Below are 23,126 nucleotides of genomic sequence, written 5' to 3'. Positions count from 1 at the left end.
CTCCAAAGAGTGTAGGACCAAGCTGTTAATATCATGGTATACTCCAGTCTCCTAAACCAAAACAATTACTTATCTTCCTTTATTCTTATTGCTGAATAAAGAAGAAGGTGCCCTTATTTCTGCAGTTTGAAGTCTATGTTTGTAAGCTGATATTAAGTCAAAGAGGGTAGGAGGGAAAAGTCTGGCAAAAGAATTAGGTAAACAAATGTATTAATGGTATCATTGCCTGGACACCCAAACTCATAATTTTAAATGAACAAGTGCCCAATCACACACTCTTCTTTACATTATTATGTTTTCTGATTAAAAAATGAAGGTGAGGCAGGTTTATCCCTCCTAGCCCTGGGGAGGTGGGTAGAATCCCAGAGTGCCCCCCTCCTCTCGGCCCAGGCAGGGGGCGCCCCCCGGTGTGACCCCCTCCTCTCGGCCCAGGCAGGGGGCGCTCCCCGGTGTGACCCCCCCTCCTCTCGGCCCAGGCAGGGGGCGCTCCCCGGTGTGACCCCCTGCTCTCGACCCAGACAGGGGGCGCCCCCCGGTGTGACCCCCTCCTCTCGGCCCAGGCAGGGGGCGCTCCCCGGTGTGACCCCCCCCTCCTCTCGGCCCAGGCAGGGGGCGCCCCCCGGTGTGACCCCCCCTCCTCTCGGCCCAGGCAGGGGGCGCTCCCCGGTGTGACCCCCCCTCCTCTCGGCCCAGGCAGGGGGCGCTCTCCGGTGTGACCCCTGCTCTCGGCCCAGGCCGTGTGGAGCCCTGCGGGGGCGGGTCCGGCCGCTGCCCCCGCGGCGGAGGAGGGGGAGCCCCGCGGCTATAAGCGCTCCCCGGGCCGGCGGGCGCGGAGCGGAGTGGAGGTTGCGGCTCTCGCTCGCGCAGCCATGCCGCCGAAGAAGTACCTTGCCGCGGGCAAGAAGCGCAGCGCCGACTCCGGTGTGGAGACAGAGCGGGGCGCGCTGACCCAGGAGCAGAAGGACCAGCGGATCAGCCTCTTCCTCAGGGGCTTCAACCAGCAGGGTGAGGCGCTGCCCCGGGCCGGGCCCCTCCCCGCGCGGAGGCTCTGGCCGGAGCAACGGGCAGCTTGGGGGGGGCTGTCCCCAGCCAGCCCCTCGGGAGGGGGGCCGAGGCCGGGGTGGTGGCTGCTGGGCCTTCTCCGTTCCAGGCCCGCGCATCTTCCTCTCTCCCGTCCCGCCCTCTGTCTCCGGGGCCTCAGCCCGGGGCGGTCGGCAGGTGAGTCTCCGTGCGGAGCGGGCTCGGCGGGAGGCCGCTCTCCCGCCACGCGAGGGCGGGCCCAGGGTCTGGGGCTACCGCTGCTGGCCAGATGATTCGCCTTCCTGGGTATCGGGTCAAATCCGATCCCTCCCGCTGCAGGGCCAAACCGGAGCAAGTGGCTTCCCCTGAGCAGCGTTACTCGGGGGGCGCCGGCCTCGGCCCGCTCCGCATGGTGAGGTGGGCGCTGTGAGGGACAGTCACGGTGGCTGATGCCAGTTAATTGGTAGCGTGAGGGAGGAAGGAGAATATTGATCACACTGAGCAAGTGCATCCTTGCTCTTGTGGTGGGTGCTGCCCGTTGTATTAGTACAGAGTGGCCCACTTCCTATCCTCCGCTAGAAAAGGAGGCAGGTAGCTGAGAACAACAGCACAACTTCCAGTTAGAAAATACGACTTAAATGTTTGGTTTGTTTTCTTTACAATCCCTTCCTAGATTTCGTTCACTAAGGCTGATGCCTTAAAAGCGGAAATGGCGAAACACTTGAAAGAAAGACACAATGACAAATGGAAACGCATTCATTTTTAAAAAATGAACAAACATGTGAGCACTAGTAGATAAAGTTTGGATTTGTGCAAACAGGATGTAGATAAAGGGAGTTAGCATCTTCGTAGAATTCATGGGTCTGTTCATGTTCTTATGAATGTGGAAACTTTCCATCTGCACTTTCAACTTAAGCATTGGGGCACAGAACTACCCTGTACAACTTCTATTGGGATGACTATTGTCTGCAGAACGAATAAATACATGTATTTACATTTGATTTCTAACTACATAATCCATGTCTAGTTAAAAAAAAAACATACATGTGACATCAGTCCTGATATGTTTCAGAGTAGCAGCTGTGTGATGAAGTGAGCTGTGGCTCACGAAAGCTTATGCTCAGATAAATTGGTTAGTCACTAAGGTGCCACAAGTACTCCTTTTCTTTTTTCAGTCCTGATATGTAAGCTTGATGTTATCAGAGGCAACAAGCTGACTTATTATGGTCTAAGGATTTCTAATGAAATTAGTTGAACTAGACTTCTTGGAACTATTCCAGTAAAATCAACAGAGGCCTTCTAATATTTACTGACCATCTGCACTGAAACTAATGGGAAATGGCTACAGAAGTCTACATTTGATCAGATCAGTCTGGCAATTCAAACAGCATGCAATACAAGGATAAAGAAATATAGCTTTGGCAAATGCACAACTTACTAAATGTTAACATTTGATATTATAAACTGCCTGTCAAGGCACTTAATGACTAACCACCATTGAACAATAGCCTTCAAAAGAGGCCAAACTACTAGTTTAAGTTGCTAAACAACCATAGATTTGTTCAGCACCTTTGAAAAATCAACCCTTAGACTTTTCCTACTAGGTGTGATGCTACAAATTGGTTTGCTAACTCGTATGCAGGCAATAATAGCTTTATCATCACTCTCTTTAAATAAAGAAATACACTTTATTTACCTAAAATGTTGTTAAACTTAATTTTATGCAGTCTCTTTCCTGCCCTCCACTTAATGGCTAATGGCTTTGTAACCTTGGGCAAACTGGATAATCTATCCTTCTCTCATCTATCTGTAAAAATGGGATGGCATTTCCATATTTTCCAGGAGTGTCCTGAGGCTTAATTAATAGTGGTGAGACACTTGACGACTAAGGTGATGAGGACATATAAGTACCTCAATAAGGATAATGCTAGTTTTAAAATGTTGAATTGTTTACCAGTTTGAGGCCAGCCAGATACTAGGAACATGTAGCATTGCATAACTTAAAATCTGCATGCTACAAGGGGCCACAACAATGGTTCCCTCAACCCACCCGCAATATTGTTAACCTATCCAGCTATATTCTCAGCCCAGCAGAAGCAGCTGTCCTATCTTGGGGCCTCTTCTTCTGCCCCTCCACCCCCACGAACATGATACAGTTCTGTGGTGACCTAGAATCCTATTTTCGACGTCTCCGACTCAAGGAATATTTCCAAAATACCTCTGAACAACATACTAATCCACAGAGGCCTCCCTACCAACATTACAAAAAGAAGGATTCTAGGTGGACTCCTCCTGAAGGTCATAACAGCACACTGGACTTCTACATAGACTGCCTCCGCCGACGTGCACGGGCTGAAATTGTGGAAAAGCAGCATCACTTGCCCCATAACCTCAGCCGTGCAGAACACAATGCCATCCACAGCCTCAGAAACAACTCTGACATCATAATCAAAAAGGCTGACAAAGGAGGTGCTGTTGTCATCATGAATAGGTCGGAATATGAACAAGAGGCTGCTTGGCAGCTCTCCAACACCACTTTCTACAAGCCATTACCCTCTGATCCTACTGAGAGTTACCAAAAGCAACTACAGCATTTGCTCAAGAAACTTCCTGAAAAAGCACAAGATCAAATCTGCACAGACACACCCCTGGAACCCCGACCTGGGATATTCTATCTACTACCCAAGATCCATAAACCTGGAAATCCTGGGCGCCCCATCATCTCAGGCATTGGCACCCTGACAGCAGGATTGTCTGGCTATGTAGACTGAGACAAACACTTACAAGATCTCTATCAAGCATTCTTACAACTAAAATACCCACCTGCGGAAGTGAAGAAACAGATTGATAGAGCCAGAAGAGTTCCCAGAAGTCACCTACTACAAGACAGGCCTAACAAAGAAAATAACAGAACGCCACTAGCCGTCACCTTCAGCCCCCAACTAAAACCTCTCCAACGCATTATTAAGGATCTCCAACCTATCCTGAAGGATGACCCAACACTCTCACAAATCTTGGGAGACAGACCAGTCCTTGCCTACAGACAGCCCCCCAACCTGAAGCAAATACTCACCAACAACCACATACCACACAACAGAACCACTAACCTAGGAACCTATCCTTGCAACAAAGCCCATTGCCAACTGTGCCCACATATCTATTCAGGGGACACCATCACAGGGCCTAATAACATCAGCCACACTATCAGAGGCTCGTTCACCTGCACATCCACCAATGTGATATATGCCATCATGTGCCAGCAATGCCCCTCTGCCATGTACATTGGTCAAACTGGACAGTCTCTACGTAAAAGAATAAATGGACACAAATCAGATGTCAAGAATTATAACATTCATAAACCAGTTGGAAAACACTTCAATCTCTCTGGTCACGCAATTACAAACATGAAGGTCGCTATCTTACAACAAAAAAACTTCAAATCCAGACTCCAGCGAGAAACTGCTGAATTGGAATTCATTTGCAAATTGGATATTATTAATTTAGGCTTAAATAGAGACTGGGAGTGGCTAAGTCATTATGCAAGATAACCTATTTCCCCTTGTTTTTTCCTACCCCCACCCCCCCCAGACGTTCTGGTTAAACTTGGATTTATGCTGGAAATGGCCCACCTTGATTATCATACACATTGTAAGGAGAGTGGTCACTTTGGATAAGCTATTACCAACAGGAGAGTGAGTTTGTGTGTGTGTGTTTTGGGGGGGGGGGGTGAGAACCTGGATTTGTGCTGGAAATTGCCCACCTTGATTTTCATATACATTGTAAAGAGAGTGGTCACTTTGGATGGGCTTTTACCAGCAGGAGAGTGGGGTGGGAGGAGGTATTGTTTCATGGTCTCTGTGTATATAATGTCTTCTGCAGTTTCCACAGAATGCATCCGATGAAGTGAGCTGTAGCTCACGAAAGCTTATGCTCAAATAAATTGGTTAGTCTCTAAGGTGCCACAAGTACTCCTTTTCTTTTTGAATTAAGCTGAACTTCTAGTCAAACTGACTGACCCCTGTAAATACATGATCTTAACTCTTTAACTGGAACAAAGGTACTACCCAACAGGCAAACTATTAATGCACTTGGAAGTGTATTGTACACTTAGCAACAGGTCTGTTTTTTTTTTTATTTGAAGCCAAAGACAATCTTCAAGAAATGAAGAAAGAAATTGATTCACTTATGCAAACAGCTGAGAAAGCTTTTAGAGTGGAGTTACTGAAGATGCCCGTTGCTGTCAGAAAAATGAAAAGAAAAGACTTGCTTAGTAAGTGTGGTTTTCTTGGAATGCATGCTTGTAGACAGCATGGATAATGCTATCTACTTTCATGTCTTAAGGGTAGCGCTAAACCTCCCTGTAAACCAGTTTCTCAAATGGGTTCGTGGACCTCTCGGGGTCCCCAACGGTACTCCAGGGCTTCTGTGGGCCCTGCTCGTCTACACCTCCCCTTTCCTTCCTCCCTCAACTCCTCTCCCTCCCTCCCAGCACCTGCACACTGGGGAACTGCTGTATCTCCCAGAGGCTACTGAAGCGAAACCGGGAGATTTTAGCCCCAAAAGTCCAGAGGCGCAGTGGGGGCAAGGCAGGCTCCCTTCCTGCCCTGGCTCTGTGCCGCTCCCGGAAGCGGCCGGCATGTCACTGCGGCCCCTGAGGGAGGGCCAGAGGGTCTCCGTGCGCTGCTCCCATCCCGAGTGCTGACTCTGCAGCTCCTATTGGCGAACTGCAGCCAATGGGAGCTGCAGGGGCAGTGCCTGCAGGCAGGGGTAGTGTTTGGAGACCCCCTGACCCTCCTGCTAAGTAACCGCTGTCAGAGAGATGTGCTGGTCGCTTTTGGGAGCAACGTGAGGTAAGCGCTGCCTGGCTGGAGCCTGCACCACTCACCCCCTCCTGCACACCAACCCCCTGCCTCAGCCTGGTGAAAGTGAGTGAGCGTAGGGGAGCGCAAACAACACAGGGAGGGGGGATGGAGTGAGCGGGGGGTGGGAAGAGGTGCAGTGGGGTCTGGGGGGAAGGGGTGGGGCCTGAGGCTGAGTGGAGGAGCTTGAGGGTCCCTGAAAATTTTTATATCAAAATGGGGGTCCTCAGGTTGCTGAAGTTTGAGAACTGCTGAGTAGACTGTTATTTGCTTATTACTTTTTGATAGCTACTTCCTTGATTGAGTTAATTTATTAAATTTTAATTGTGATGCAATCATACATAAAGACTAGAAATTATTATTCTGGTCAGCTAGTCTGATCTGTATAAAACAGGCCATAGAACTTCACCCAAAAACTCCCGCATCAAACCTAGAACTTCTGTGTGAGCTTCTATATATTAGAAAGACACTTTGTCTCGATTTAAAGACTCCAAGCAATAGAGCCCTGTACTATCAAATCTTCTCACCATGTAAGTAACTAGGCTTAAGACAGTTTTGATTCCAACTTCTACTTATGAAATAATAGAATCAATTCAATCTGTGTTAGACAGCAGCAGTAATTTGCTGCTATAGGAATATTGGTTTCAGAAGTTTCTCTTCCCAAGTGACAGGTTTCAGAGTGTTCTCTTCCCAAGTGAAACTCTCATATGGGACCAAATAAAGACCAAATCAGGATATGCTTATGGAATCTAAGGTTAATCAAAGTGGATCTGGATGCCTAGCTTCTGCTAAAATCCCAGTCTAAAGTAGTTACAACTGTGACTAGTGCCTTAAATGTAAACTTTCCTTCCCTTTTCTTTCAGTTACAAACCATGTTTTGTGAGAATATTATACGTAGCTCCTTTAGAGGTATCAGCACCCTAGAATACTGGGGAAAGCTGGTATCTGAGCTGTTGGCCTTCAGAATTCAAGGAATTATGAAATGAAGGGCTTGTCCAGATATTGAATTAGTGTATGACATATTGGGGTGTAAATCTACAGTGCACAAGCTTTCCGCACACTAACTGTCCATGTGGACCCTGTTGATCTGCACCATAAGTTCCCACATGCACTTTGACCTACTCCAAAGTAGCAGCAAGGTCCACATGGATGGTTAGGGCATGGAATGTTAATGCTCTGTAGATTCACACCCCAGCTTGCTGTGCATTCTCTCCATCAAGACAAGCCCTAAAACTCTCTTTTCGGGCTTGAAATTGTACAAATGACATACCAACCCAGTCAAGGTCAATTTCTTGCGTCAGTTGTGCATCACAGCTTTCTCCCCAGCTGCATAACTTGTTCTCTTCCAGGCTCTCGCCTTCATCTAGAACAGGTGTGGGCAAACTACGGCCCAGGGGCCGCATCCAGCTCACCAGACATTTTAATCCAGCCCTCAAGCTCCTGCTGGGGAGCAGGATCCAGGGCTTGCCCCACTCTGCACGGCTTCCAGAAGCAGCAACATGTCCCCCCTCTAGCTCCTACACATAGGGGAAGCCAGGGATCTCTGCACACTGCCCCTGCCCCAAGCGCTGCCCATGCAGCTCCCAATGGCTGGAGACTGCGGCCAATGGGAGCTGCAGGGGTGGTGCGTGTGGACGGGGCAGCATGCTGAGTCAGCTGGCCATGCCTCTGCATAGGAGCCAGAGGGGGAACATGCTGCTGCTGCTTCTGGGAGCCGCTTGAGGTAAGCGCCGCCCAGAGCCTGCGCCCCCGGCCCCCTCCCGTGCCCCAACCCCCTTCCCCAGCCCTGATCCCCCTCCAAACCCCTCCGACGCAGGCCAGAGTAACCTCCTGCATCCCCAGCTGAAGCCTTCCTCCCTGCCCCAGCCCAGAGCCCCCTCCCACACTGTGAACCTCATTTCTGGCCATACCCCAGAGCCTGCACCCAACCCCCAATTTCATGAGCATTCATGGCTTGTCATACAATTTCCATACCCAGATGTGGCCCTTGAGCCAAAAAGTTTGCCCACCCCGATCCAGTTAAGCAAATAGTAGTTACTGTAAACAGGGTATGTTTGTTTGTTTGTTTTTTCCCCTTGTGTAACAGACCTGCAAGGAGGAGAGGAAGCTGCTGTTGTAGCTGCCGCTGTTGTAGCGGTAAGTGTTTGTAAATTGTGGCAGAACTTTAAATATGGAAAATTTTAAATTCTTACTGACAACATAAAGGAACTTTAAAGGGAACATTCTTTGCTATTAGCTTAATTTAAGGGGAAAAAAAAGTGCCAAACAAAAATACGTGGCAGGACACAATGGCCTATAATAGTGTGAAACTACTGCACATTGTATCTGACTCTTTTAGGGTAACTTACAGATATTGTTGCCACAACTTCAAGTTTAGTTATTCACTCCCATCCTGTCTTGTGCATGTGACTGAAAATGGATTTGCTGAAAGTTTCCAGCGTGAGGTAAAGATTACGATCTCTGAAAACACGTTGTATAACTTCACTTTACAAACTTAGTCACCCTCTCCACTAGGCTAACATAAATGTGCATCTTGGGGAAATTTACTGATTGTACAGATTTCACTTTGTTCTTTAAATATCTTCTAGAATGACTGCTCTGTAGAGGACATTCCAAATAGCAGGCTGGTGAGGAATTGCAGTAAAAGAGGTGAATGATTTCATGGCATGGATTACCAGTATCTGATTTATTTTTTTATTATTAGTGGTATGAATTTAGTGACTGCAAAAGCAGTATTGTTGTTAAGACTCCCTTTGGTACTCTGAATGTATAATTTATTACAGTAAAGCCTACATAAGAACAGCCATACCGGGTCAGACCAAAGGTCTATCAAGCCTAGTTTCCTGTCTTCCGACAGTGGCCAAAGCCAGGTGCCCCAGAGGGAATGAACAGAACAGGTAATCATCAAGTGGTCTATTTCCTGTCACCCATTCCCAGCTTCTGGCATACAGAGGCTGTGGACACCATCCCTGTCCATCCTGGCTAATAGCCATTGATGGACTGATCCTCCATGAACTTACCTAGTTCTTTTTTGAACGCTGTTAGCCTTGGCCTTAACAACATCCTTTGGCAAAGAGTTCCACAGGTTGACTGTGTGTGTGAAGAAATACTTCCTTTTGTTTTTTTTTTTTTAAACCTGCTGCCTATTAATTTCATTTGGTGACCCCTAGTTCTTGTGTTATGAGAAGGAGTAAATAGCACTTCCTTATTTAGTTTCTCCACACCAGGCATGACTTTATAGACCTCTGTCATATTCCCCCCTTAGTAGTCTCTTTTTTCCAAGCTGAAAAGTCCCAGTCTTATTAATTGCTCCTCATATGGTAGCAGTTCCATACCCCTAATCATTTTTGTTGCCCTCTTCTGAACCTTTTCCAATTCCAATATATCCTTCCCCTTAGTTGTCTCTTTTCCAAGCTGAAAAGTTCCAGTCTTATTAGAAGTCCCAACAGATATTTGGGATTGCAGGAAGGGGGAAGCAGAGTGGTGCAGCATTGTGTTGGGCACTGTAAAAATATCTGCTAAGAGATTACAATCTGAATAAAGGGTGGAAGGGAACATAGGTGAAGTGAGTTTCCCAAGGTCACAAAAGTCAGTGGCAGAGCTGGGAGTAGAATGCAAGTCTCCTGGGGAGTCCCATTCCGGTTACCTATCTGATGGACTACTCTGTCTGTAAAAGAATAAAGAAAAGGAGTACTTGTGGCACCTTAGAGACTAACCAATTTATTTGAGCATGAGCTTTCGTGAGCTACAGCTCACGATCTGTTCTGATCAGTTCTGATGAAGTGAGCTGTAGCTCACGAAAGCTCATGCTCAAATAAATTGGTTAGTCTCTAAGGTGCCACAAGTACTCCTTTTCTTTTTGCGAATACAGACTAACACGGCTGTTCCTCTGAAACCTGTAAAAGAATAAGTGATCACTCTGTATCTGACCTATCAGTCCTCATCCTTAAAGGAAACCTGCACACTTAAAAGATGAGTTTGGGAGTTTACATTCATAACTTTATTAAAACCATGGTTTTTAGTCTCTAGCAAAGACACTGGATTTTTATGGCTTATTACAACAATCTGAACCCCACTAATCCCCTTTTGTCCTCTGACTATAAGGGTGTTAATGGGCCACTTCACCTTGAATAGTCCCTTAGAATGTGTGTTAACTACTTTTGCTAAACTGTCTGACCTTGTATTTAGCTGTGACACTCAGTACCTTTCTCAGACCTGAGCTCTGTGTAGCTTGAAACCTTGTCTCTCTCTGCAACAGAAGTTGGTCCCTGTAAAAGAGTTTTTTTCTTTAATCTCAGAACAGGTGCAGTAGAAATGTTGCACCTCTCAGGGTCTGAACCTACTCTGGAGGGGGGGTTCACCTCTAAGGGTGAGAGAGTCGCTTGGTATCCTTGGCATCCCAGATATGTCAATGAGGGTGGAGATCCATATACAGTAGTTATGATGTTGGGCACACTTGCAATCCACCTAAGCATTGAACTGAGTGCCAAATGGCCATCAAATGGTGCAATCAATTGCTATTTGTCTACTAACAGTCAATGTAGAGCTAAATGGGCTTGTTGTGGTGCCCATCGCTGGAGCTGTTAATATTCCATGTATTTCTAATCCACTTTGAATTCTTTTTTTTTGTTTGTTTGTTTGTTTAGTTAAGGTAACTACAATTGTTGAATATAAAGATGAGGAGAATGTGCCTGCCAAGAAAGCATCTCAAAAGGTATGTGTTAAAGGAAAATAACCAGGGCTAGAGCTGTCCTGAAACCTGAGACTACCTCAGTTGGTCCCTGGTCAGTTGCCTGCTTGTCATCTTAAACTATTTTAAAAAAAAAGAAAAAAAACAACTTAATTCAAAATTAGTTGTGGTCCAATATGCTTATTTTAATTAAATTTAATATAAAATCCTATTGTGAGCTTGTTTGGTAATCAACAGATAATGAATTAATAAAAGTATGTACAACAATCACCGGCTGTAAATTCAGTACTATTTAAGTCTCCTCCTGAAATTGAATAACTTTCTGGTAAGGGTCCATCCTGCTGAATCATTAGGGGATATGATGGGACTCTAAAGTCCCTAACTTGATTTTTCTGTTAAAACATAACTGTTTGATGCCCACTTTATGTTCAGTAGATACCTCCCCATATTTGAATGGGTTGTTTTTAGAGACCAACAGTGATAAAAAGCATTGCATCTGCATCAACTTATCCAATCTAAACTCTGTCCCACAACTCAGGGACTTGGTTTTGCTCAATGACTTGCAAGTTTCAACTGGGCATTATGACATGGGTCTTCTCCCCCATGTCCAGCAAAAAGACTTGATCTAGTGGTACAAGCATGTGTGTAGATGTACCAAAATGGCTCATTCGAAAACAGTGTTATGTGGTGTACTGAACTGTCAAGACAAGCAAGACAGTAAACCGTTCTGTACAATGAAGCTATAGCATAGGGATTTCATGTGCCTCAGTTTACTCATCTATAAAGTGGGTATAATTCCCTATTCAACAAGGGTTTTAGGAGGTTTAAGTCTTCATCTGAAAGTCTCAGTCCTATTACATTTAATGTAATTTATTCTAACAATGCTTTATTTATTTGTTTTAAGGTGTCTAAAACAAAATCACTGGTTTCCTTAGCTTCTGGCATACATCTCAAAGAAAACCACTCTCTTTCTCGGTAAGACCATGATCTTCAGTAGTTTTTGTAATTTATTTGGACTGAGTGGCTTTTCAAAGAAACAGCAGTGTGGATTTTTTTTTTTAACTCTGCTAAGGAGAAAGAATTTAATGAACATTACACAAGCTGGATCAGATTTTGTGATGTACTCTGCTGAAGTAAATTTGAATCAGATGACCCCCCCACTCCCCAAAATGGGGTGGCTGCTAAAGGGTTATAGTGCAATCCATTTGAATGTATACACTTGTGCATACAATTGTGTGTTTAATATAAAAATGTCTGGTTTCAGAGTAGTAGCCCTGTTAGTCTGTATCCACAAAAAGAGCAGGAGTACTTGTGGCACCTTAGAGACAAACAAATTTATTTGAGCATAAGCTTTTGTGAGCTTCAGCTCACTTCATTGGATGCATGCAGTGGAAAATACAGTGGGGAGATTTTATATACACAGAGGACATGGAACAGTGGATGTTACCATACACACTGTAGTGAGAGTGATCAGGTAAGGTGAACTATTACCAGCAGAAGAGGAAAAAAAACCTTTTGTAGTGATGATCAAGGTGGGCCATTTCCAGCAGTTGATAAGAATGTCTGAGGAACAGTAGGGGGCAGGAAATAGTTTTATGTTATGTAATGACACATCCACTCCCAGTCTTTATTCAAGCCTAATGTAATGGTGTCCAGTTTGCAAATTAATTCCAATTCAGCAGTCTCTTGTTGGAGTCTGTTTCTGAAGTTTTTTTTGTTGAAGAATTGTGCCTTTTAGGTCTGTAATCGAGTGACCAGAGAGATTGAAATTTCCATCCCATGATCAACCTCCGTCTGGACCAGTCCACACAAGAGATCTACTTCCTGGACCTTACAGTGCTAATAAGCGATGGTCACATAAACACCACCCTATACCGAAAACCTACTGACGGCTATACTTACTTACATGCCTCCAGCTTTCATCCAGACCACACCACACGATCCATTGTCTACAGCCAAGCTCTAAGATACAACCGCATTTGCTCCAACCCCTCAGACAGAGACAAACATCTACAAGAGCTCTTACAACTACAATACCCACCTGCTGAAGTGAAGAAACAGATTGACAGAGCCAGAAGAGTACCCAGAAGTTACCGACTACAGGACATGCCCGACAAAGAAAGTAATGGAACACCACTAACCGTCACCTTCAACCCACAACTAAAACCTCTCCAGCATATCATCAAGAATCTACAACCTATCCTGAAGGACAATCCATCACTCTCACAGATCTTGGGAGACAGGCCAGTCCTTGCTTACAGACAGCCCCCCAACCTGAAGCAAATACTCACCAGCAACCACATAACAAAAACACTAACCCAGGAACCTATCCTTGCAATGAAGCCCATTGCCAGCTGTGCCCACATATCTATTCAGGGGACACCATCATAGGGCCTAATTACATCAGCCACACTATCAAAGGTTTGTTCACCTGCACATCTACAATGTGATATATGCCAGCATGTGCCAGCAATGTCCCTCTGCCATGTACATTGGCCAAACTGGACAGTATCTATGTAAAAGAATAAATGGACACAAATCAGACGTCAAGAATTATAACATTCGAAAACCAGTCGGAGAACACTTCAATCTCTTTGGTCGCTCGATTACAGACCTAAAAGTGGCAATTCTTCAACAAAAAAACTTCAAAAACAGACTCCAAGGAGAGACTGCTGAATTGGAATTTAATTTGCAAACTGGACATCATTACATTAGGCTTGAATAAAGACTGGGAGTGGATCTGTCATTACACAAAGTAAAACTATTTCCCACCCCCTACTGTTCCTCAGACGTTCTTGTCAACTGCTGGAAATGGCCCATCTTGATTATCACTACAAAAGGTTTTTTTCTCTCCTGCTAGTAATAGCTCACCTTACCTGATCACTCTTGTTATTGTGTGTCTGGTAACACCCATTGTTTCATGTTCTGTGTATATAAAATCTCCCCACTGTATTTTCCACTGCATGTATCCAACAAAGTGAGCTGTAGCTCACGAAAACTTATGCTCAAATAAATTTGTTAGTCTCTAAGGTGCCACAAGTACTCATTTTTATAATAAATAAAAAAGTCTACAATTTAAAGATTAACTAGATAACATTTAATGGAGGAAAGTAGCCTTTTAAGTAACTTGAAATGTTACAGTTAATAAGAATAACAAACTGTACGGTAATACTTTTGCTGATTTTTACTGCTGAAAGTGATTTGCATGAATATCAGTAGTGGAATATCTATTTGAGCTACTTACAGCAAAAATGAGCCGAAGTCTACCCTACTCTTCTTTGGTTTGCGAATCGGAGGGACTGATGTCTCCAGTCAAATTGGCATAAAAATCTGTGCAATTACATATTGCAACTGTTCACTTTTTAAAAATCTGAACGTGTCTACTAGTTCAACATACACCTTCTGTCCTCTTTTAAAGTGTACTCTAGTTGCTGAATCAACTCCTACTATACATGAGAAGAAAACTAGAAAGCCTTAACTAGGTTTAGTTATTCAGATTCCTAATTTAGTATTACAGATAATCTTCAAATCCGTAAAACTAGTCAGCTCCTCAGGCAGGCAAAACCTGTTGTGTCAGTCTCTGGTGTATGGTTTTTTCCCTAATGTTCAGTAGCATTTTGCTCACACCAGGTCCTGAAGCAAACTCGCTCAATTCTGTGTGTGGGGAGGGCTTCAATCCCTCGCTCCAAAATCATCTTTATGGGCCCATTAGGATCCAAAACTAGAATTGGCTGTTCTCTGACTGTGGTTCAGATGTGGCTTCTCAAGAATTCTTGTGAGAACTGATTTTAGGAATACTTCCTCCACTTTTGATTAAAACTGCCAGGAGACTGAATTGGAACCTTCACTTAACTATGTCCAGAAACTGTGCCCTCTCAGCCAGTTTCTAATACAAATAAGCCTATATTGCTTCCAGCCCCCTCGACTTAAATAGGCTAGATTCTGGTGGATTATATCTTGCTGTGTAAAGAACTTCATGTTTGCTGTGCCCCCCGAACCCCCCCCCTTTTTTTAAAGCAACATTAAGTAGATAACTACAGAGTACTGTAACATTGTCTGATTTATCAGTCTTCTGCTTAGGGAATTTAAAATATCTGTTTCATAACTGGAACTCTCTAGACTAAAAGCACTGTACTGTGTAAAAGCAAATGATCTTTTTCTGACAGATCTGCATGCTCTACTCCAAATGTGAGGCATTTTAAGGCTCCTACATCTGATCGCACAGCTGCAAACTATAAATCTGCTCCACGGGTTTCTAGAAGGTAAGCCTTTCAGGTCATAGCACAACTGATCTTTTTTTCTTTTCTTTTTAAACTCTCTTACAACCATATATATCTGGATACCAAATAAGGAATACTCCTTTGAACCAGACAATGTGAAGATCTCTGTAAGTACAGTGTCTGTCACTGCAGGATTTTAGGAAAGGTAGGTGGCTTTTATCTATAAAAGGCTCCTGTTCATGGAGGAGGATGGGGGAAGAGACTGCAGTGGATACAGTTTACACTTGTGTTGAAATTCTGGAGGTACTGGCTATGTTTTCATCGTTAAGGTTACATTCTGAAGCTGGCTTAATGGGGCACAAACTACTCGCTTTCTCTACATGTGTTGCTATAGTTTACGGAAACACAACAGTTTAGAAACAAATTTTCAGTACTCTAATTTTAGCTGAAATAATTCACTCTTGGTTGAAAATACTTGCAACATTTTGTTTAAATTCATACAAATACTTCCAGTCAGTTAAACTATACATTGTAGCTGGAAATGTTCTTAAAACTGGTAATTCTGAACTTGCTTCTGGCAGAAACAACCTTCTGAAATGAAATCTTTTACAGTAAGATAGCTAAAATCAGCCTTGAAGCAACAAAGTGGTTCACAGCATTACCCTGGCCTGCTATTATTATGTCATTGTATCAAGAGTCTGTCTCCATCAGGTTAAAGATGCCTGAAACATTATACTTGCTCTCAAGTATTGGAGTCTGCCTTTTACTGAATCACATTGGCTCTTATGGCTCTCTCTGTAGGACATGAAAATGCAATTTAATGGAGGTGAAACTCTGTTCTTGTATTCCACTTCTAGACTACCACAAATAGCTGTCTCAAGAACTGTACCTGTGAGAGAAAAAGTCCAAGCCATGTCACTAAGAAGTAACTCAGTGCCTCGGGAAAAAGCTGTTCCATTTGTAAATATACCTCTGGCTGATGGAAAGGTAGTAAACCTTAACTTTTCAATTTCACCTGCTTTAAATGAATCTTTCTGGCAGATACATAAACAAAGGGTATCTGGAAATTTTTTTTTCCTGTCTTTGCTAGCAGTAGTAGTTGCTAGAGTTAAGTGAGCAGCTTGTAAACAAAACGGCATTTCAAAATGGTCACTTTCTGAAATGACCATTTCTTTTAACTTTCCATATTATAACAACGTAAGAATGGCCATACTGGGTCTGACCAAATGTCCATCTAGCCCAGTATCCTGTTTCCTGACAGTCGCCAATGTGAGGTGCCCCAGAGGGGATGAACAGAACAGGTAATCAAGTAATCCATCCCTTGTCACCCATTCCCAGCTTCTGGCAGAGGTTAGGGACACCATCCCTGCCTATCCTGGCTAATAGCCATTGATGGAACTCTCCTCCATGAACTTACCTAGTTCTTTTTTGAACGCTGTTATAGTCTTCACAACATCTTCTGGCAAAGAGTTCCACAGGTTGACTGTGCTTTGTGTGAAGAAATACTTCCTTTTGTTTGTGTTTTTTTTTAAACCTGCTGCCTATTAATTTCATTTGGTGACCTCTAGTTCTTGTGTTATGAGAGAGTAAATAGCACTTCCTTGTTTAATTTCCCCACACCAGGCATGATTTTATAGACCTCTATCATCCCTCCCCTTAGTTATCTCTTTTTTTCCAAACTGAAAAGTCTGAGTCTTATTAATTGCGTCTCATATGGCAGCAGTTCCATACCCCTAATCATTTTTGTTTTCTCTTCTGTACCTTTTTCAATTCCAGTATATCTTTTTTGAGATGGGACGACCACATCTGCATGTAGTATTCAAGATGTAGGCATTCCATGGATTTATAGAGAGGCAATATGGTATTTTCTGTCTTATTAGCTATCCCTTTCTTAATGATTCCCGACATTGTGTTAGCTTTTTTGACTGCTGCTGCACATTGAGTGGATGTTTTCAGAGAACAATCCACAATGACTCCAAGATCTTTTTCTTTTTCTTGAGTGGTAACAGCTAAATACTGCATTAGTGTCTGTCTAGTAAATGAGTTAGATTCTTGTCTGAACACTTGGACCTATGATGAAGGTTTCTAGGTATCATACCAATGACTATACTGACCAGGATTAGTGATGTGAAATAAGCATTTGATGTATTTCCCCTACACCTTCACAGAGCTGTACAGTCTAAAATAACTGAACACTTGGACTAAAGAAACTCTCTGTGAATAACTTGTTTCAGTCTGCACTACTGCTGACTTTGAAAGATGGGATTCTGGTTTTGAAAGTTGATGGATATTGGTTAGCTAACAAAACTTACATCTCACTGTGCCCTGGGTGTGCTGAGAACTCTTGTTCCTTGAATTATTTCCACTTAGATTTGGCTCCCTGACCAGCAGCAGCCCTAGTTTAATGGCCCATTAACTTGTGTTCATAATGTCAGTCATAACTAAAGCCAGTGATAAGTTGGAAAGAGACATGTACAGACTAACTTTTGGGGCAGAATGTTCTTTTGAGCCAATAAAGCTGTTCACTGAAGTTGAGTTAAGGCATATGTTTATGGTTGTAAGAAAAACTGATATGGTGATTCATGTGAAACATGCTGAATAGTTTTATCTCAAAATTAATAACTTTGTGATTATGCTCAGACTCTCTGTTCTGCTGGTGAAGACCTCCGTAACATCAATGTCGAGTTGCTTAATGATGACACGGTTCAGCATATTCATAATCTAGTGGTAAGTTTACAGAACCACTATCTTGTAAATAGTCTAAGATTGCACAGCAGTCCTGGCACTTCGTCTTCAAATCACCTGTGCAAGGAGCAAACTATTTCTAGTAAGGGAGAAATGTTGCTGCAACATTTTCCCCTTACTAGAAAGAGACAGGCTTTGTATAGGTGTATTATATTGAGTCCTGTCGGTGACATTGCTTCTAAAGAAAGGGCAGAATTTTTCTTCTCCTCATGTCTGCCTGCCTGCCATGTGAAGAAACTCTGCTTTTCTCACTAATATCAATGTGTCAATTTGCAAATCAAAACAAAGACAGCTGAGTTTCACATCATGTATACTGATGGAGTACATCACTCTCTGAATAAGAACTATAAGGGTCCCATCAAATCTGTACTACGCTTGGACAGTAACTCCTCCCCCAACATTCTGACAGTGTGCTTATATACCTCTCTCCAGGAGAGAAATTGTACTCTGCTGCTAACCACCACTACTAATTTTATGCCAACTAGTGGCCATCCTCCAAGAGGTTTTTGTAATGGGGACTCTAAGACCTGGCTAGTATGTAATATTAGAAATACAGTGAAATATCCATAGGTAATGAGTACTATATGGAAAAGTGAGCCACCCTTCTAGATGGTGGGACCTTACTTTAAATTATATGAATTATAGCAGACTGAAGATTTGACAGCTACAGTATTGGCATGCCTCTGTCTCTATTGCAAGCACAGGGTGGGGAGGTGTCTTTAAAAAGCTAAATACTGGGCAGCAGCTAGATGTTTCTGCCCTCTCTGCTAATCTGTACATTATCCTACTACTCTACTGCTGAAGATTTGCTCCTCAGTTTAGCTGTCTTGCAGAGTTTAATCAACTCTAGTTTTAATGTCTGCCAATAAAGTTGGTCTAAAATGGCTTTCTTTCCCCCCAGAGCCAGTTGACTGTTTTATGTGGAAAAGCAACAGTTAAACCAAGTTAATGGAGTCTACATGTGTATCTCTTGTTCTCTCAGTTGTGTATTATATAAATATTCTGTGCAATTACTGCTTGTCTGTTTTAAATGTTTACATAGAACTGAATATCTTTTTAATAAAGTTTTATACTGCATATTAAACTTTCTATGTATAGAAAGACTTAATGATCACATTGCTGTAAAATTAGTATGTTTTTACAACCTCAAAGCCATGTTACTAGTTGCTTCCTTAACTGAAAGATGAGGCTGCTTCCTATTCATGTTAGTTTAATGAAGGGACAATTTTGTATCCTTTCCAGATTGTTCATCTCTATTCTTGACCACTTGCGCTCAGTAAATTTTATACATAGGAATATATAGTAAAATACATCTGTTACATCAGAAGCTAGTTCCCATCATTCTGAAGTTACGCAGCATTAGTGCTAAGCACCAATTCAAGGTTATGTAAGGTGATATAAATTCACTCTTTTAGAACTGCTTAGACCTACCTATGTGCAAGTCTCAGTTTGTAACTTGTATGCTGGGACATGCATGGAGGGTGTAATGTAAATTAAAGAAGGGTGGATGTCACTCTAAGCTCCTATTAGGCTGTCTTGGTATTTCTCTAGTCTAGCCCATAGTCATGTGACTAAGACCAGGCTACACTTAGAGTAAAACCCTAAGTTAAATGAAAGGCATTTGGGCTCAACTGTATCTATCAGTTTCTCACTAGGCTTCCCTAAATTCATTTTTGCAACTGTTCTAAAGTTTTCAGTTTCAAAACTCCTTGATACAGCACCCTGAAGCTTTACTTGTGTGTACTGTGTTGACATGAGCTGCCAGTTCTTTATCTTGTAACCCTTATGGGGTTAATGAGCCTGGAATTCGATTATCATCAACAGGATGTCATCAACCATTTCAGGTTTCCCTCTTGATCCAAAGAACAGTTGTCCCTTGCAGTCTTGATTATAAGAAGCCTCTATATTAGAGGAAGCTTTTCTTTCTGACATCAAGCTGTTGGATACTAGGAGGACAATAGTGTAAAATTAGCAGTGGATTGTTTAGCAGTTGAAGAGTAAAAAATAGCAACCTTCTGAACAGTTACTCTGACAATCTATATCTGATAAAACCTTCCACTTGAGTTGACTTTCAACCAAAATTTTTTTGCATAGTAGGCTGTCCTGTAAACTTCCATTCAAGTTTGGAGCATAACTTACAGAAGCATGTTCCACTAGCTAAACTTTAGTGTTGCTTCTCACAACAACCTCGCTTGGGTGCAAAGATGAACTGGGCCTCAACACAAGGGTCTGTGTTGAAATAAGAGCAGGACTGCAGCCTGATCAGTCTTACGAGAACTCTAGTAGCTCAAAGAAAAGGAGTACTTGTGGCACCTTAGAAACTAACAAATGTATTTGAGCGTAAGCTTTCGTGAGCTACAGTGGTCCTGTAGTGGCTTTTTACGTGGGTTTCCCTTAAATGTACACTTATTATTCTGCATATTTCCTAGAGTAATTAGGCATATATTTAAGTATGGTGAGAGGCAAAGCTGTGCTGCTGGAGTAGCTTTTTAAAACTAAGGGACTTTCCTACTACTCTGCCTCTGTTACAGATCTAGTGCTGCTCATGGCAATCTGTGTCCTCTATTGGTAGAGGATTAGCAGTGGAAAGGCTGAGCTAATTTCTCTAACTTCAGTAGCCGTTCTTATGATCCTTTATTTCTGTTAAGAGCATAGGAAACTTTGTCACATTACCTCTACTTAATGCAGCTTTTGACACTTCTGCATCACTGGTGACCCTTTCCCCCTAGAATCTTTACTTAAAAGGCATCTGCCTTGTCTGTCATAAAACTACATACATAACAGCTTCCCTTTCTGGTTACATGTTCCAGTTAATGAAACTAGCCTTATTTTCATCTCTTTTTTGCAGTGTAAAATTGCCAATTATAATCAAAGGGAAACAGTCCTTGCAGACTCTCAAACATAAACAAAGGAGAATGTTATGTTGGGAAGTTGAGAATATTAAAAAAATAGTGTTCTCTTGGTTAGGTTGGGTGGGATTACCATGGCATTGGGGGAAGAGTTAGTTAATTTATTATCAGGGTTTATGTTCTCCTCCTGAGTCTCAGTAAAGTTTGCAAGAGCTTCAACCTTGGCCATAGAGTTCCTATAGTTAGTGGTAATAGACTCTTTGTTACTATTTCACTCCTTTTAAGGGTAGTTTTCTCACACCTTTTGTATTTCCACTCTGAGGGCTTTCCTAAACATTAGGAACATGGAGATTTTCCTGATTAACCCTGTAGGTGGACACACTCTGGGAATAAATGAGGAACAAGTCAACTTGCAGACAAGACCTAAGGTAAAAGGGGGGGAACTCCTTTGGAAGTCAGAATTTTGGTACTTGTGATCTGTCAAAACAATCCTACAGCTCTTGACTGCCCCATTCAATACTAGTACAAACCAAATGTCCATGTCCTAATTTGCAATACCCCCCAATAAGATGATCCAAGCCATGTCAATAATGCCATCTCCACCACCTCAAGAAGAAGCATATAACTGTCCAAAGATGATGTATAGAACTAGGATTGCAGCTGTTCTACAGCTGTGGAAGTCCTGAGAAGATATTACCACACATCTTGCCATTAATTTCAGAAATGCAAGATCTCCTTTTTCTTAAGTTGCCTATTTCAGAAATTGAAGCTATACTATGTGATGGTGGTAGGGCAATGCAGTAGGGGGAAGAGGAAAATGGATTAGAAAAAATCCTTATGCTCACAGAGGGATTGGAAAGGAGGTACAGTGAGTAGCTGGAACAGCTCAATTTTGATCAGTCTTAGTAACCTCCTAGGTGCTCAAATAGAGCAGTAATATACAGTGTACATAAGTAAAATAACTGTACCCCATTTCCCAGAATATTCTTGAAAATGTTTCTTTAGGGTTGAAAGAAGCTTTTAATCCCTCTGTATGAGGTAGCAACACACTAAACCCTGATCCGCACTAAGAACTTAAATCAGTATAGTTTTATCTCTTAAGCATGTGAAAAATCTGAGATGTATAAGTATACTGTTGTAAATTCCTAATGCAGACAAGAGGTCAATAGAATTCTTCTTCTGTTGGAATAGGTGCTGCCTATTGGGGAAGTGGATTACTTATGCTTATGGGAAAATCTTGGTGTTGGCGTAGGTGTAGTTAATGTCTACGCTGAAGGGCTATCAAGGTGCAGCTGCAGCATTTTTAAGTGTAGACATACACTTATGGTCTAGGCTTATGGAGGGTGAGTTTGTGACAGCTGGGCAAGATAAATAACTTGGCATAAATGGTGAGTAGGTCCTCAATGTTAACACACTGTCTATGCTCTTTAATCCAAGTGGACCCTAATAAGTAATTCAGAAGAACCAAATTACTGTCAAGTGACATTATCAAGCTTGTTAGGACACTATCCTACAACACTTAGTACTTATCTTCAACTTGTTTCTTTTGCAAGTCATTACCCAAAACCATATAATCAAAATGCTGCACAATTGTTGCTAGGGAAGTATATGTTTACATGTTTAAACTTGATGTACTTAAACAAGCCTAAGCAAGTATTATGAACTTAAGCACTGATGTGGGAGAAGGAGTCATGTGCAGGTCAGTTCATTCTACAAAAATAGACTGCTCCTTTAAACATAAGTACTACTTACTTCCCTGCCTACCTCAGCACCTGGAGCTGATCAATACCCTTTTCAGTGCCTGGGTGGGAATCTAGACTCTTAAATAGCAATCATGTTCTATTTCCCTATGCTGAGTACTTGTAATGATGCTGCATTATCATGGTTCCACTGCGTAAGCATAACATCACTAACCTGAAATATGCAGTAAGATCATCTACACCAGGGGTTCTCAAACTTCATTGCACCATCACCCCTTTGTGGAGCCTGAGCCCCGATGCCCTGGGTGGGAGGGAAAAGGGGCCACAGGCCAAGCCCTGCTGGGGGGAAAGGGGCTTGCAGCTTGAACCCCATTGCTCCAGGTTGGGGTGGAGCTTGGGCTTTAGCTTCAGCTCTGGGTCCCAGGAAGTCTAATGCTGGCCCTGATGACCCCATTAAAATGGGGTCATGACTCACAGTTTGAGAACCACTGATCTACATTTTTAGAATTAGGGAGATGAGTATTACAACTCAACGTAAATATCTTGATGGAAGTACAAGAATTCAGTGGGGACTGGTAAAGCTAGTCTGTCCTGTCCTAGTTCTCTAATCACTCCTTCAGTATGTACTTTGGAGGATCCTCTTCATCCTTCCCCCAGTGCTTTTGGGGGAGGCATTGTGCTGTTTATCCATTCTCTTGTCCCTTTACAGGTTCTCAAAGTAATCTCATTCAGAAACACCAATTCAACCACCATCTCTGCCTCCTGTCCAAAGTAAAATTGCACCCTGCTATCTTAATCTTTCTCCCCTCTCCCTGCTGCTACTTTCTTAATCGCTGTGGACAACACCATACTCCTGTCTGTCACCCAGGCTTATCACTTCTTTCACTTGAACCGCTCTAGCCCTTTGCATCTAAGTCTTATTTCTTTCTGCATAACCTCTCTAAGAGATGTCCTTTTTAAATCATTCACACAGCTAAAACTCTTGTCTAAGATCTCATCTCATAGCTTGATTACTACAACATTCTCCTTTCTGGCCTTGACAA

General features: G+C 42.9%; 1 protein-coding gene and 1 long non-coding RNA gene across 3 annotated transcripts in view; both read left to right on the top strand.

Moving 5' to 3' along the window:
* The first annotated feature begins 700 nt into the window (after positions 1-700).
* Positions 701-23,126, top strand: part of LOC125620766 (borealin-2) — a 143,515-nt gene continuing 121,089 nt past the window's right edge. The window contains exons 1-10 of one of the 2 annotated variants that reach the window (XM_048816886.2): positions 704-1,005; positions 5,162-5,290; positions 7,966-8,015; positions 8,468-8,528; positions 10,526-10,593; positions 11,474-11,544; positions 14,736-14,831; positions 15,647-15,776; positions 17,430-17,516; positions 18,436-18,771. In XM_048816886.2, the coding sequence (XP_048672843.1) occupies positions 870-1,005; positions 5,162-5,290; positions 7,966-8,015; positions 8,468-8,528; positions 10,526-10,593; positions 11,474-11,544; positions 14,736-14,831; positions 15,647-15,776; positions 17,430-17,516; positions 18,436-18,483 (876 nt within the window). In that variant the 5' untranslated portion in view covers positions 704-869 and the 3' untranslated portion in view covers positions 18,484-18,771. Of the gene's footprint in view, positions 1,006-5,161; positions 5,291-7,965; positions 8,016-8,467; positions 8,529-10,525; positions 10,594-11,473; positions 11,545-14,735; positions 14,832-15,646; positions 15,777-17,429; positions 17,517-18,435; positions 18,772-23,126 lie in introns of those variants that run through there. The other variant, XR_012664573.1, reaches the window with a different exon arrangement.
* Positions 1,039-3,716, top strand: LOC142068661 (uncharacterized). The gene is made up of 2 exons (XR_012664574.1): positions 1,039-1,218; positions 1,694-3,716. It is a non-coding gene; the product is annotated as an uncharacterized LOC142068661 (long non-coding RNA).

This window comes from Caretta caretta, chromosome 12, assembly GCF_965140235.1.
Source record: "Caretta caretta isolate rCarCar2 chromosome 12, rCarCar1.hap1, whole genome shotgun sequence".
Classification (NCBI taxonomy): Eukaryota; Metazoa; Chordata; order Testudines; family Cheloniidae; genus Caretta; species Caretta caretta.
This window is presented reverse-complemented; position numbering and strand designations above follow the sequence as displayed.